At 46.3% G+C, this 14430-nt stretch overlaps 2 protein-coding genes across 5 annotated transcripts in view; both read left to right on the forward strand.

Annotated features, from left to right (window-relative positions):
• Positions 1-81: 81 nt before the first annotated feature.
• LOC121600629 (protein regulator of cytokinesis 1-like) lies at positions 82-3957 on the forward strand. The gene is made up of 5 exons (XM_041929402.1): positions 82-532; positions 618-1012; positions 1086-2413; positions 2509-2631; positions 2914-3957. The coding sequence occupies exons 1-5, from the start codon at positions 492-494 to the stop codon at positions 3262-3264; spliced, it is 2238 nt and encodes a 745-aa protein (XP_041785336.1). The 5' UTR covers positions 82-491; the 3' UTR covers positions 3265-3957.
• Positions 3958-5374: 1417 nt separating this feature from the next.
• The window catches only part of LOC121600421 (MOB kinase activator-like 2), a 113800-nt gene continuing 104744 nt past the window's right edge, over positions 5375-14430 (forward strand). The window contains exons 1-3 of one of the 4 annotated variants that reach the window (XM_041928998.1): positions 5375-5509; positions 6256-6320; positions 9295-10152. In XM_041928998.1, coding sequence (XP_041784932.1) covers positions 10148-10152 — 5 coding nt within the window. In that variant the 5' untranslated portion in view covers positions 5375-5509; positions 6256-6320; positions 9295-10147. Of the gene's footprint in view, positions 5510-6255; positions 6321-8264; positions 8373-8504; positions 8524-9294; positions 10153-14430 lie in introns of those variants that run through there. The other 3 variants (XM_041929001.1, XM_041928999.1, XM_041929000.1) reach the window with 3 other exon arrangements.

Genomic DNA, 14430 nt, shown 5'->3' on the forward strand with positions numbered 1-14430 from the left:
ACGAACAGAATAAAGCTATTCTAAGCGACATAATGAGCCTTAATAGAATTTTTAAAGTTTAAAATAATTTAATAAACCATTTTTTATCGGAAAATCTATGCCAAATTATCACATTTGCAGATGCAAACCGCGTTTCGATCATGGTTCGAGCAGTTTGAACACGCAGCCAAGCGCTCGAATGTCAACCGCTGTCAGACACTGAACTGAAATCAGCCTGCAAGCCGCAAGTTTAAACGCCCCACGGGTAGACGTTTGCCGTAACGAACTTTTTCAGTACCCGTCGCTGACCTGGGGTGTGTGAGTGTGCGTCGTCTGCATATTGTTCGCTTGGTGCCGAGGGTTTTGGGCGATAATTTGGTGTTTCAAAGCGATCAGCGCGTGTTTTTATGTGAAGTGAACGTATTTCTGGGTGTTTTATTGCTCGAACGTAGTGTTTTTCGTGTCAGTGTTTGTGGAGAAACGCGATAAAAAGCATCAAAGCAAAGCCAAACATGATGGAGTCATCCTCAACCGCCATGGATGACGATCCATTGTAAGTAGCAAATTTGGATTGTCATCGAACCTCCTCCGGTGCCGTTTCACCTCGAACATGACGATTCTTTGCTTATTTTTTGCAGCCAAAAGATACACCGTCAGATGCAGACCATCTGTACCGCCGGGTTCAATCGTATGCGCGATCTGTGGGACGAAATGTTCGACACCAACCTGTGTTTGGCCTATGCCGAGCGGCTGCCGGACCACATGACGGCGTTTTTCGAGGAGGTGTACCAGGAGAGCAACCAGCGCCGGGAGCGCTTTGTGGACGAAATAGCCGAGCTGAGGCAGGAGGCGCTGGATTTGCAGCGCTTGTTGGGCGAACAGCAGCAGGGTTTGCCGGCGGGGATCGAATCCCGCCCGCTGTTCGACCAGCGTTCCGCACTGGACGCGAGTCTCGAGCAGATGCGGCAAAAGCTAAGCCAGCGGCACGAAATCATCGACGAGTATTTGCTCGAGATGGAAACGCTGTGTGAAGGTATAGGTTTTTTTTGTGTGTGTGTACCCAATTTGGTGTTAAATTGCCTCTTTTCTCTCCTCCCCCCATCTAGAGCTCAGCGAAGAACCACAGACACTGTCGAAGGACCCACTGCCAACGGAGCGCGAACTGGTCGAGTTCCGCTCCTACCTGGACCATCTGATAGCGGAAAAGATGCAGCGCCAGGAGGACATTGGCAATCTGCGGCGAGAAACGAAGAAGCTGATGAGCTGCCTGGAAACGATCCCCATCACGGAGGAGCAACAGCGGCTGCTGAACGCGCGCAAGTTCCCACCGACGCGCGAAAACATGCACGGGCTGCGCATGCTGCACGAGGAGATGGCGGCGCAGTACGAAAGCTTGAAGCAGCACATCGACGATACGCGCCGCAAGCTCGAGCGGCTGTGGCAGTGCCTCGAAACCGATCCGGCCATCGTGAAAAAGTTCGAAAAGCTAACCTCCTACACGCAGACCACCTTCGACAAGCTGTTCGCCGAGCACGATCGGTGCGAAACGTTGCGGCGGGAAAACATGAAATCGTTCGTGGAGCGCACCCGGCTCGAAATCGTCGAATGGTGGGAACGGTGCATGAAGTCGGAGGACGAGCGTGCCCGGTTCACCACGTTCCACTCGCAGGACTACAACGAGGACATGCTGAAGCTGCACGAGCTCGAGCTGGACAGCTTGAAGCAGTTTTACGGCGAGAATGAGCAGATCTTCCAGATGGTGCTGCAGCGGCAGGAGATGTGGGACCGGATGCTGGCGCTCGAGAACAAATCGAACGACCCGACGCGCTACAACAACCGGGGCGGCAAGCTGCTGGAGGAGGAAAAGGAGCGGCGACGCATCAGCTGCCAGCTGCCGAAAATTGAGGCCAAGCTGCTGGAGGTGTGCAAGCAGTACGAGGAGGAGCATGGGCGTAAGTTCACCGTGTACGGTACGCCGGTGCAGGAGCTGATCGAGCAGCAGTGGAAGCAGCGTGAGGAGAGCAAGCATCAAATATCGAGCGCACGGAAGAAGGCGAACGGCGTGCTGGGTGTGTCGACGGTCGGGCGCACCCCGAACCGGGTCGGCGATTCGATGGTCAAATGCTCCTCCATCATGAGCAGCAATCGGTCCCGGCTAGTGACCGGCGGTGGTTCGGCGCTAAAAGCATCGCTGACACCGTTGGTAACGGCATCGGCTACCAAATCAGGGCCCTGGCTGAAGCGCAAGCTGGCCACACCGACCAACAACAAGATGCACGCGAAACGCTCGCTGCTGCGAGAGCTAAACAGTCCGGCTGCGGGCGTAAATCGAACCGAGACGGCGAAGCTTAGCCTCGCGAAGGTTGCCCCCGGGAAGGTGCCGGTCATCAAGGTGTACGATAGCAAGGCGGGCGGATCGGTTGCACAGAAGCGGGTGAGTAGGCGGCGGTGCAAAGAAGCTCGTTATAGTGTGGAAATTTGATTTAAATTGTTTCTTTATGTTTGATTCTCGATTTTGTTTTCTTCCAGCGATCACGTCGGAAGTCACAGGGCAAACGGCGCAGCACTTCGGTCGCGAAGATCCCGTCCGTGATCATCAGCTCGGCGGAGGGCACCATCCTGCAGGAATCGGTTTGTTACGAAAAGATTGAGGTACGTTGAACTCGGTAACGGTTACACGTGGTGTATTTTTGTGAATGTGTATGTTTCTGTGTAAATAGTTATGTGGTGATGGAATAAATGTAATTAAATGCTATCGAATTCACTTTCCAACAACTTCGGCTGCGAAGTAGACCGATCGAATTTAACAAAATCCGATATTTTTTGAGTTTGTAGATTTACATTTTTTTGGTATGAAGAGCGAAGAAACACAGTAAGATCTAACGTTTTGCCATCGTTTACCTTTTTTGGCCATTTATCTCTTCTTCGAACTAGAACTTCTTCGAAAATAATGTCCCCAACCGGTCATCGGTGGTGCCGGAAAAGCAAAGAACGCGTCGCATCACACGCCTGCACCAGCAACGGATGGTGGAACCGATGAAACCGCTGCCATCCGATACCAGCTTGATGGAGGGGGAGGAAAACGTTGAGCCAATGCCACAGCTGGCCCCCATGCTGCCACCGGTACCGATGAGCTTCTCGCACTCACCTGCCGCTGCTGCCGGTTCGTTGAGCATGCTGGCACGATCGCCCGGCGTGGCCAATTCAACCTCGATCGGCAATACTACGCGGGGTGGCTCCAGGCGACTGAAGCCGGCCGCTAAAAACTGTCCCATTATCTTCTAAGCGCATCCTCCCTGCCGTCCGTCCAGCCGACGTCCTGCATTGCAGATTTGTGTAATGAAACGAGAAGAAGAGCAGTTGGAAGATGTGGCAATGTGGCAGAGTGTGTTGCACCATCGAAGAAGTTGCTCATTTAAGCACGATCGAAGCAAACAACGATTCAACTTTACTGGCAAGAATGTCCAACGAATAGTGTAGAATGGTTGAATGCGTCATTTAAGAAGATTCGTCGTGTACCACTGGAACTGATTCGAAGCAGCTCTCTAGTATGGATCATCTATTATTTTTTGTTTCGTTAGAATATGTAATGAATCGGTTGTTTGTTTTTTTCCTACACAAAATTGCAAACTGTCTTCCGAGCGTGGACGGTAGCTGCTGTACAAAGACATGTTTTTTTTTATTTTAATGATTAACTTTTGTTTATAAGTGTAAGGGACATACATTACAATTATACAGTGCTCTCGAACGTGCTAAATGCTAACCCTTATTTAAAACGAAGATCGGTCGCGGACCTTGCTCTCTTTTGCCCTCCCCCAAGTGTGTTTTTTACCACCACACCTGGATGCAACTGTCACGTTAGAACGCTTACTCGAAGGAATAGAATTAAGGTTTTACAGAACTTTACTTAAATTGTCGGTACAAAATCAGTTTAGTCTGTTGTTGAAGTGTAATAAATATTGAAATTTGCTAACCGAACTTGTTGTACGTACTGCTGTTCGTTTGTTGCTGAATTGATAATTGATTGAGTTGGTAATTTGTTCTTGATTTGCTCATGTTGATATCGCTCGTGAGGGAAAAGTACAAGGAAATAGTGATGTGCTTTTTGGAGCACGCTCACGACTCCGATCCGACTCCGGCTATTGTTAGTTCGATTCCGACACCGGCCAAATCCGAACCACTAGTTCCATCCGGAGTCTCCCGGAGTCGTTTGAAATAGTCTGGAGTCGGTCGGAGTCAACAGAAGCCGTCCGGTGCAATGTGCATTTGATCAGTATTTCGTTGTTTTTTTGTCCTTCACTTTGCGCGAGCTCTTCGTATACAGGCCTTTGTTTCGAAGGCCGACTGCAACCGATTCCGGACGACCCCGGACGACTCCGAACGACCATAGACGATTCCGGACGAGTCCGAACACCGGATAATGTTAGACGGACCTACCTTCCGGAGTCGGTTCCGAAATTATTGGAGTCGGATCGGAGCCGATTGAGGATTTTTGCCAGCTTTACCCATCACAAAAATCATCTCCAGCCGACTCCGGACGACTCCGACTTCAACTGATTCTGGACGACTACTTTGAACGACTCTGAACGACTCCGAACGGCTCCGAAGGATTCGACTTCGGATGACTCCGACTCCCAACGACTCCGAACGACTCCGGACAATTCCGAACAACTCCAGCCGATTCTGAACGACTCCGGATAATGCTGGATGTACCTACCTTCCGGAGTCGGTTCCAAGATTATCGGACCCGAATCGGAGCTGAATCCGGATTTTTGCCAACATTACCCATCACTACAATCATCTCCGGCCGACTCCGGAAGAATCCGACTCCAACAGATTCAGGACGACTCCGGACGATTTCGACCTCTCTGAACGACTACGGATGACTCCGGATGACTCCGGATAATGCTGGGAGGACCTACTTTTCGGAGTCGGTTCCGAAGTGATCGGAGTCGGATCGGAGCTATCTTTACCCATCAGTACAAGGAAATGTCGAATTGTTTCGTTTTTTCCGCGTCCTATGCACAAAATTCAACGAATTCAACGGATGTCAACGGTTATTTCAAATGTTTGCTTTGCACGAGAACAGTGGTATTACCACACGCACAATTGCTCATTTTTCTCGAACAGATACTTCTGAAAGCACCTAACACATAACACAATCAAAACTAAAATTTAAAGAAAATACGAGATGATAAACACATTATTACTCTTTTTTTGATTCAAAAATTTAAATTTCATTTTTACTGAAATAAATCGTTGGGAAATGTCATTCGCATCTGTCCACAGACGATGACCAATGCGACGCGACCACTGTTACCTTGTTGTTGTTGTTCGCCTGCTCGCTCTTCAAAACCCCCCATCGCTCTCTCTTCTCCGCTCAACCCCTCGCACGCATACGCACACTCTCACACACAGCCCAGCATAATCAAGTTTAGTATCGTTCGTGAAAAGATGAGTCCTGTTCGGCGGCACAGAAAATAGTCCCTGCGGAAAAACAGTGGAAAATTTGCACGCCTGTGGCGTTTAGGTGTGTGTATGTGTGATGTGAACACATAACCCGCATGTTACAGCCGCAGCATATTAGCGTGTGTACACTCCGGCACTAGCGAAAGCAGTGAAAGGGTGGCCATTTCTCGCCCGCGAACGTTCTGTGATTTGTTAGACACTGTGCGTGGAACGGACTCGTGCAATTGTGTTGGGGAAAGCGAGTATAATGCGGAAAACGACCGTTTGCTGCAGCGTGTGAGTGAGGTTAGACAGTGAGTGCAAAACAAAATAAAACAAAGCTCACTATACAGTGTCACTACTCGGTGTGGCAAATCACAGCTTCCCTCTTGCTGGGATTGATTGACCGTCGGAGGAAAAAAGGAGGAGGAAGAGAAGGTTCTGGTTTGCAAATCCCCCCCCACGCGAAGAACCAGGGAGCGGGGGTGAGAGAACGAGAGAAAAGCGCTAGTGCAATCTCTTCCTCCATATCGCCCCATTGTGTGTGTGTGTGTGTGTGCGTTTCTGTGTGCCCGTGTGCGTGTGTGAGTTTGTGTAGTTTATACAATCGAGCAAATTTGCTGGCGGCAGACCCTTCTTGGCGCTTGCCTTTTTCACTGATTGATTGCGAGGATCGACTGTTGTTGCTTCCGCCAAAGCAGCAGCAGCAGCAGCTCAAGGTGATTGCGATCAAGACGTAACGCAAAGTTGGGTCCGTTCCTTCAGAAAACTGGAAAGGTAGAGGCTTTAAGCTTTGCATTGATCAGTTTTCCCTTGTTCTGTGTGCAGTGTGACCGTCTTCTATCAGCTACAAAACTAGTTCTTTTTAACCCAAAAGTCGTCTATCCATACAGGTAAGTTTTCCACCCGAAAAGGGGTGAACGAAAGACAGAGAGGGATGTAAGCATATTATTTCGCCATTCTCATTAAATCTTTGCCCACTTTCTTTGCCCTCCGGAACCGATCAAAGTGCGCTTGTGTTCCGGGTTCTTATTTTTTTCGCGAAGAAACTGCGTGTGTGTGTGTGTATGGTGTTGATGTGTGCCAGAAAGAGAGGGCACCCTGTGCGAGTCGGAGAGGCAAGCGAGATGCAGCGATATTGTGACAGATTAGTTCTTGTTATTAGTTGATGTTGATAATACAAGCAAAGGAGAAGCAAGAGAAGCAAGGGGAGCGAAAGTGAGGTTAGACAGACCAGACGTTTGACGTTTGGTGAGGTGCGAGCGAGCGAGATGGGTAGTCGATGGTGGCCGGAAAAGTGACAGGATTCACACGAGCATACGAACGATACGAAAGGTTTGATTTTATTCACAGAAAACGGTGGTGTTTGGTGCTTTCCATGATGGAAAAATGGGAAATTGCTTTGTGTTTTTAAGCTTTTGGGGTTATCTGACGCTTGATCGTCATTTAACAGTTATTGAACAAAGAAAAAAAACTCGAATCTACGAATGATAGATGAAGAAGTATAAAATTAAAAATGCTGAAAGCACGTTGGTTTGTGTTACTAAACAGTATATAGTAGTGGTGGGAGCTCGGAATCGGACCTACCCGATTGCGATTTCGTGTTCGGAATCAACTTTGGAGCCGACTACGATGCTAAAATCGATCCCGGAGTCGATTCCGATTTCAGAGCTGATTTCAGAGTCGATTCCGGAGCCGATTCCGGAGTCCATTCTGGAGCCGATTTCTGAGTCGATTCCGTAGTCAATTCCGGATCCGAATCCGGAATCAGAATCGGCCCCGGAATCAGAATCGATCTGGGAATCGCAATTTGCTCCGGTAACGGAATCCTGACTCCAGAAATGGAATTAGCTCCGGAATGATAATCAGTTCGTGAATTGAAATAAGATGTTTCAGAAGTTTCACTCTGATAATCTCCATGAAAATGAATCATTTACAAGTATTTTTTTATTCTTTACGGCTATCAATACTTAGCATCATTGGACCCTAACGCCCATTATTATGGAGAAGCCAAAACCGACTCCGTTTCGTAGCCGAAACTGATTTCGGAGCCAATTCCGATTCCGGAGCCGATTTCGATTCCGGAACCGTTTCCGGAGCTAATTACGAAGCCGTTTTCAATTCCGGAGCCGATTCCGGAATCAATTCCGGGACCGAATAAAATTCCGGAGTCGATTCCGGAAACTGATTTCGGACCTACTTTCCGGGATCGATTCCAGAAAACTTCGGAGCTAGCCGGAATCGATTTCGACGAAAACTTCCGAGCAAGCCGGAATCGATTCCGACGAAAACTTCATTTTTCCCATCACTAGTATATAGTAGTATATTATTTTAAAAAATCACACTAAAACCCATCTTTTTTGCGTCATTTGTAGAAAAGCCTCAGTTGATTCAGTGTGCGGCAAAGCTAAAGATCTTTTTTGGAGAAGGTCAGTTTTTCTCACCTTCGCCTACTGTGTGTGTGTGTGGAGAAGAGAGAAAGAGAGAACGTGAGCGAGATCTGTCAAACGTCGTCTCGTAAAAGTCATCCGATTTTCCACAACAAGAGGAAATACAGCAAACACACACACAGAGACTTAAAATTGTGTACCAAAGGAGCGAAATATTCAGCAACGGAACTTCTTCTCTATCCAACAACGGAGGTTCCTTCTTGAGCAGCAAAACATTATACTGTTTTCCGAACAACACAGAGAGCCAGTGAGAGAAAGAGAGACAGTGGGTTGGGATATGAGAAAGATTTTCCCTCAAATATGCTACCGAGAGCATAAGCCAAGCCACACATCGCACAGTACAGAGGAGATAGAGGAATTGTCTTTTTTTTTTGTTGGTTATTGCGATTACGCTGACGGTGTGTTCTCCGTATCACTCCGGTGGTTGGTTGTCGGTCCTGTGACTGTGACAGACGGTTTTCCTTTGCAGCGAGAGTGAAAATTTTGTTGTGTTGTGTAAGTTCCATCACCGTTGGCCGTTGTGGTGCACCGATTGGTTGATAGGTTCTCGAAAGACTAGTAGGAGTGTGTGTGCTGTTTGAGGATAAAAAAGGTTTCTAAGGATTCTGAGAGGTGTTTAGGGAAGTTTTGGCAGAATTAATGTAAGGTGCGAAGACGCATGACCCAGCAAGTGCGTAGTAGCTGTGGTCGAATCGCGGAGAGTCAAACATTGACCTGGTGTCACTTTCCTATCCCCCAGGCAACCACGGGCCACGAGCGTAGATTCTTTGTTGTCTACGCCGTAATCAGCACAGTACCCTTCGTGCTGTGTGCTAATCCAATCCCATTTAAGATTATGAGGTTTTAAACTGAGGGACTAACAGTTACAGCCCGTTTAGTATTGCGCAAATAGGAAATATTCTAATTTCACTTGCAGTTGCGTGTCAAACAAACAAAACCCTGTAGGAAAAACCCACTCGAAGTAGGTCGAGCAGTGGTGGAGGAGGTGTAGTGGCAGCAAAATAGAGTTCTCCTGGCACTGCTCTGCTCACTGCTACATCTCTATTATCGAACCATCATCAGTATTCCTCTCTTACTCTCTCCCATACACATATGAGACTTTTTTTGGGGTTCTGTTTTTCCTCCCAGTCATCCCAGTTAACGATAGTTTGTGTGTGTGTGTGGTGTGTTCCGCAATGACACCTGCATTTCCCTTACCGAAAGGTGGGGTTTAATTTCCACGACCGCTAAGGGGTGACCCCTACGTGTTGGACGAAGAAAAAACATCACACACGCTCACACCGCACTGACACCAGCTGATCCTTGTCCACTTGCTGTTTGGTTCCTAATTTTATCTCCGGATCCTCTCGGATGGACAACTGTCGTCCCCAAGCTGCTGTTTCTCTTTATTTCATAACTTTTATTTTTATACTTTTAGACCACTACTTGCTCGCCCGAGCGTTGCCAGCCAAGAGCAGAGCAGTGCGTGAGATGCGTTAAGCAGACGGCGGTGACAAGGTGTGATGGTTGATCCTCTATAGTCGGCCCCCGAGCGATTGATTCCAGCAGGAAAATCAGTTGTGTGTGTGTGTAAAGCACAAAAACCAAGCGGGCCAGTGAAAATCACCGTGTGAGATATGAGGTGAGCGCGTGAGCAGCAGTTCCCCTTTTGCACCCTCCGAGCGTGTGGTTGTTACATAAAAGCAAAGCGTAAAATTCACCGTGCCGTGCGAGCAGAACAGCAAACGGAGTGAGAAGCGAGTAGGAGCAGCAGCAGCTGTCACTACGATTGGTGTTTTTCGTTGTTTGGTTAACAAAGTGTTTGGTGTTCGTTTAGTGCGTGTATGTGTGTGTTATGTGTGCAAAAAGCGCTTCTTTTTGCGAGAGCTTCGCCGTGCAACAGTGTGAAAAGTGTCGGAAAAAGTTAGGCAAAAACAACCGGAAATCGGAAGAATTTTAACTAAGAATTTTAACCTCCTCGCTAGCGTAATCCTGTGAAACTCGCCCAACCGAAAAGGATTCATCCCTGCTTAGGTCAAGCTGCTGCTCTTCCTCGCCAAAGTGTAAGGCACGACTTACACGTGACTAAAAGAAAAGGATTGCCTAATCAAACCCCGGGCGAACGTTTTGCCGGGAGTAAAGCTCGAGAAGAACGCGCTAGTGAACGCGCAGTGTGGGCCACACGCCACCGAATCGGTTTCGTCGCTGCAGCCGCGCGCGGTCCCCGCCCGTGAAAAGCCGTCAAACTGGAGCGACTCCCAGAGTATCTGCGAGACACGGTGGACTGGTTTATGGGGTAAGTGGTGGCCAATCGTTTAATTTTTCTTTAATATTTTCCCTGTCAGCTCTTTTGTAGGTTGGAACGGTACTTTATTTAGCAAAGATACAAAATGGACAAACCATGCGCGAAGGGTTGACAAAGGGTCACCCGGGAAGTGCACGTATGTGCGTGACCACGTTGGTGGGGCAGTTAATTAGGCGGTTAATTTGAAGCTGCCTTTTTCCGGTGTTGGTGCAATTATTTTTCAATATTTAATGTCTGCCCGTGGGCAAAGGATCTGTCCTGTTTGTAGCAACGCGCTTACGTGTGCCCGAAGGGTAGCTGAATTTATGCATAATTTAGTTGAAGAAAACACACAAATTAATCTAAAAATATCTTTTGATGGAACGTTACAAAAGCTTGTTCTAATTCTAAACGCTGATCAGAGTATGAAAATGAGGTAGCATAGATATGTCACGATAATGACACCGTACAGTCTGTAATTGTCTGTGATAGTAGAACAAACATTACCAAACAACTTAGGATAAATATAGAGAATATATTGAAAATAGGTCAGTACGGGATGGCATTGAAGAAGGATACTGTTTTCAAATAGATTTTTGTTCTATTTTCCCATCCTTTTCCATATCCAACAGGAACAAAAAGGTATCGTTCACCGTCCCTACCATTACTTCGAGCGCTTTTAAGAACGAAGGACATTCATCTTCAGCACGGAAGTGTAGCATTTCTAGTGTCTATTCTGGTCGCTATTTTTACCGCTCATACTTGACCTTTGGCTTGGCCCAGGAGTGTCGTGGCAAGCGCTCTGGGGGGTGGGTGTATGTGGTGGTACCACGAAGCCAGCGAAGCATGGGCCACTTGGGAACATTAGCTCTCAGCTCCTGAGGAGAACGCCATGCTTTGCCGAGGTGGAAACGGTTTCCTTTGGCTGCTGCCTGCCAGCCCGAGGTGCCCGAGAGAAAGGCGAGATAGTGTAAACATTATCGTCCTCGGCGTCGAATCTTCTAGTCGTGTTTGTGCTTACCACAAAGCTATCGATTTTCCTAATCAGATCCATTCTTCTTTGCCGAGGAATGTGCCACGTGATGCCGTGCAGGAAGAAGGCAGGACGGAAGTGAAAACAAGTGTGGCGCATCAAAGAGGCAAGCATAGCTAAAAGTGAATTGTTTTATATTGCAGAGAGCATGATAGGCGTTGCAAAAGTGACGTCAATTGCGTGTGGTGGTGTCCCCTGTTATATGGTTTTATTTATATGTTTGGACATGGAACGAATGCGAGTGAAATGTCTTCTCATTCTACCGGTTGGTACTGTTTTGCGTGCCTTGCACATTACACAATTGCAGATGGAAAATAGAATTTCCGTCGCAGGTGCATTACATGTGCAATTTGCATCGTAAGCAAATGCGTTGCGTTCACACCCAAATATGGGCAATGTGTGTGGTGGAAAATAATCAACAGCCGGACCTTGCAAGCATGGAAAAGATGTAGAAGAAGAAGAAGAAGAAGAAGAAGAAAGATAGAAAGAGAAAACTCATATAACGAGAACAGAAACCAACACACCCAACAGCGTGAAAATGGGTTTTGTTAGGCAAAATAGAAATCGCTAGACCGATCAGCAGCACGTATTAGACGCGTTGGAAAAGCTCAGCCAAACACGCGTATGTGTATATGTCTCTCTATGTGCAGGGGAAAGCGGAGCAAAATGGCACTGTGAAGCATTTTGCTCTTTATATCTCATTGGGCGAACCATTTTACACTGATATTTTGACGGCAATCGATGCTTGGACATTTTTTTTCGTGGAAAACAATCAGAAGCAGACGCCTGGTCTCTTACATCGTTGATTTAATTGTACTGTTTCTTGTCGATATAGTATAGATACATCACAGTTTTATTTATGTAAAGCTAGTGACCTTCGCTCAACAACCGTTGTCGGTCTAGGCCTTCCTGTACCTTTCAGTGACTTGTGGGGATGGCTTTCAGTGACTAATTGATTTCCCCCCATAGCAGGATAGTCAGTCCTACGTATGGCGGCACGGTCCATTTGGGGCTTGAACCCATGACGGGCATGTTGTTAAGTCTTATGAGTTGACGAATGTACCACAAAACCGGCCTATTAAATTAAAATCTTTACATTAGATTAAAATGGTTACTTTTTTCACGTAAATCATAGATGTGTATTGTGCCTGCATACACATCCTTTTTTCTCTCAAATGATTTGTTAAATTCTTACGAAAGCTTATTTTTGAGACGGTCAAAATAACACCTTTTTGACCAATTAATTTATTTCCTTATTGATTCATATATTTCTGAATCTTAGGCCATCAAAAGTTCATGGTGACCATCAAACATTGTTTTTGATGATTTTCGATGATTAGAAGCCATTTTAAATGTGTAGGTTTGTCAATAATGCAGGTGACCATTTTGACTCGCGTTTCCCTGTATGCTTCCTATTCTGTGATAGTGTGTTAGTATTTTCCATTCATTTTCCATACCACACCGTGCGGCTTCGTGGGGAAACCTTTTTTTTCCGGGTATCACGTCGAACTGTAGGTAGCGATTGGAAATCGAAGGCACAAAAAAAGTGCCACGGCCATATCGTGGCAAATCGGTAAGCCTTTGTGTTGTGTTGTGTGTGTGTGTGTGTGTGTGTGTGTGTGTGTGTGTGTGTGTGTGTGTGTGTGTGTGTGTGTGTGTGTGTGTGTGTGTGTGTGTGTGTGTGTGTGTGTGTGTGTGTGTGTGGAACACACGGCAAAATTGGATTTTTGCTCTCACTCTCATGCCAATGGAACGGTGTAGCGGGGGAAAACGGTCGAAAGAAAATCCAATTGAAATACAAACTAAGCTAACGAAAGCGGTAACAGAGTATCAGTTTATGGTGGCAGGGTGAACAGCAATACCGATTTGCATGCATAAAATGGCCATATGTTGGTGGTTGGGATGTGTTTTTTTCTGTTTGTGTTCTCTTTTATATTTTAATTATTTTTGTCTATTAAAGCAGATAAAGGACGAAGGAGTAGATAACGTAGGATAGAACCGTTTTCGCTATCGCTATTTGGGATGGATCTGTGTATCGATCGATCATCGCGCGCTATGTTTGGGACTCTCTAAATCGATCGATCAATTCTGGGTGTACTTCCTTCTCTCTCTCTCTTTCGGCGAGCCCCGTTCAATCACGCAGCAACACTGATAGTGTCATATTAATTTTAGTGTTGAGTCATCACCGCTATAAGCGCTACCTTATCGCACGATTTGCGCCCTTGCACAATACTTTTCTTTTGCTGCCTTCCAAACCCGATCGATCGATGATTTGTATGTCCGCCAAGTGTTGCTTTTGTTTTCGAAGCACGACGTCTTCGGGGGGGCATTTTTCCGATTCAAACGCGTATGTGTGTGTATGTTTGTGCAAGAAGAAGTCGTACAACGGTCTCTTTGTCGGCCGTTGTATTTGCTTGCCAATTTTCCTTCTGTGCCTTTTCTCGCTCTTGCTGTGCACCTAATAAAGTTTAGTTTGTCGACTAGCGTGTTTTGTGCCCTAAAACGTGATCGACTGCTGCCGCTAGCTAGTATCTAATTAGTGCATGGGTTTGGCGAGGAAAATGTGCCCACACTACTAAAACCGTGTTGGACGAAATGGGTGAAGAAAACGGTGGTTGTTGGTGACTATCGTGTGTGTGTGTGTGGGTGATAATTGAAAACAGAAGAAAAAATCACACATATACTCTCAAAGGCACTCATACACATGCACGAAACGATTGGGAAAACGTGATGGAAATTTGTGCGATAAGAAACAAAGGGGGGATAGGTGAATCTGCTTTACGGGAGCGCGGGGTGTAAGGGACATCTTCGGCACCATTTAATATACGCGTTACTTCAAGTTAAAATCTATCACAAAAGTGATGCTATTTATTTTGAAATAATCAAATGTGACAATTAAAAAAGTAAAATCATCCAGAATTTGCTTCCAAAGTTGCATCATTTATTTACAATGTTCGTGAAGTAGCTTGGCAAATTGAAGTGAATTTCCATTCTACCATAATAATACATTTCGTTGGGAGTTAATTGAAAAATCTAATTAAAGACAAAATTATTCCTAAAAATGCGAATGTATTTGATTAATTGTAATTGCCTGTTGAAAAGACTAGCACTGGTGTTGTGAAGTGATAAATGATGATTGCAATTGCCTGCTTTTTTATGTTATAATACAGTAGAACGTCGCTTATCCGGTCAGCTCGGGACTGGGCGGATGCCGGGTAATCGATTTCCACGGATAATGGTGAAATATATGTCAAATT

This window comes from Anopheles merus, chromosome 3L (genome assembly GCF_017562075.2).
Source record: "Anopheles merus strain MAF chromosome 3L, AmerM5.1, whole genome shotgun sequence".
Taxonomy (NCBI): Eukaryota; Metazoa; Arthropoda; class Insecta; order Diptera; family Culicidae; genus Anopheles; species Anopheles merus.

Coding starts and splice junctions, on each gene's coding strand:
- LOC121600629 (XM_041929402.1), top strand. CDS start 492: ATGATGGAGTCATCCTCAACCGCCATGGATGACGATCCATT. Junction 1,013..1,085: donor GATGGAAACGCTGTGTGAAG/GTATAGGTTTTT, acceptor CCCCCCATCTAG/AGCTCAGCGAAGAACCACAG. Junction 2,632..2,913: donor TTTGTTACGAAAAGATTGAG/GTACGTTGAACT, acceptor TCTTCGAACTAG/AACTTCTTCGAAAATAATGT.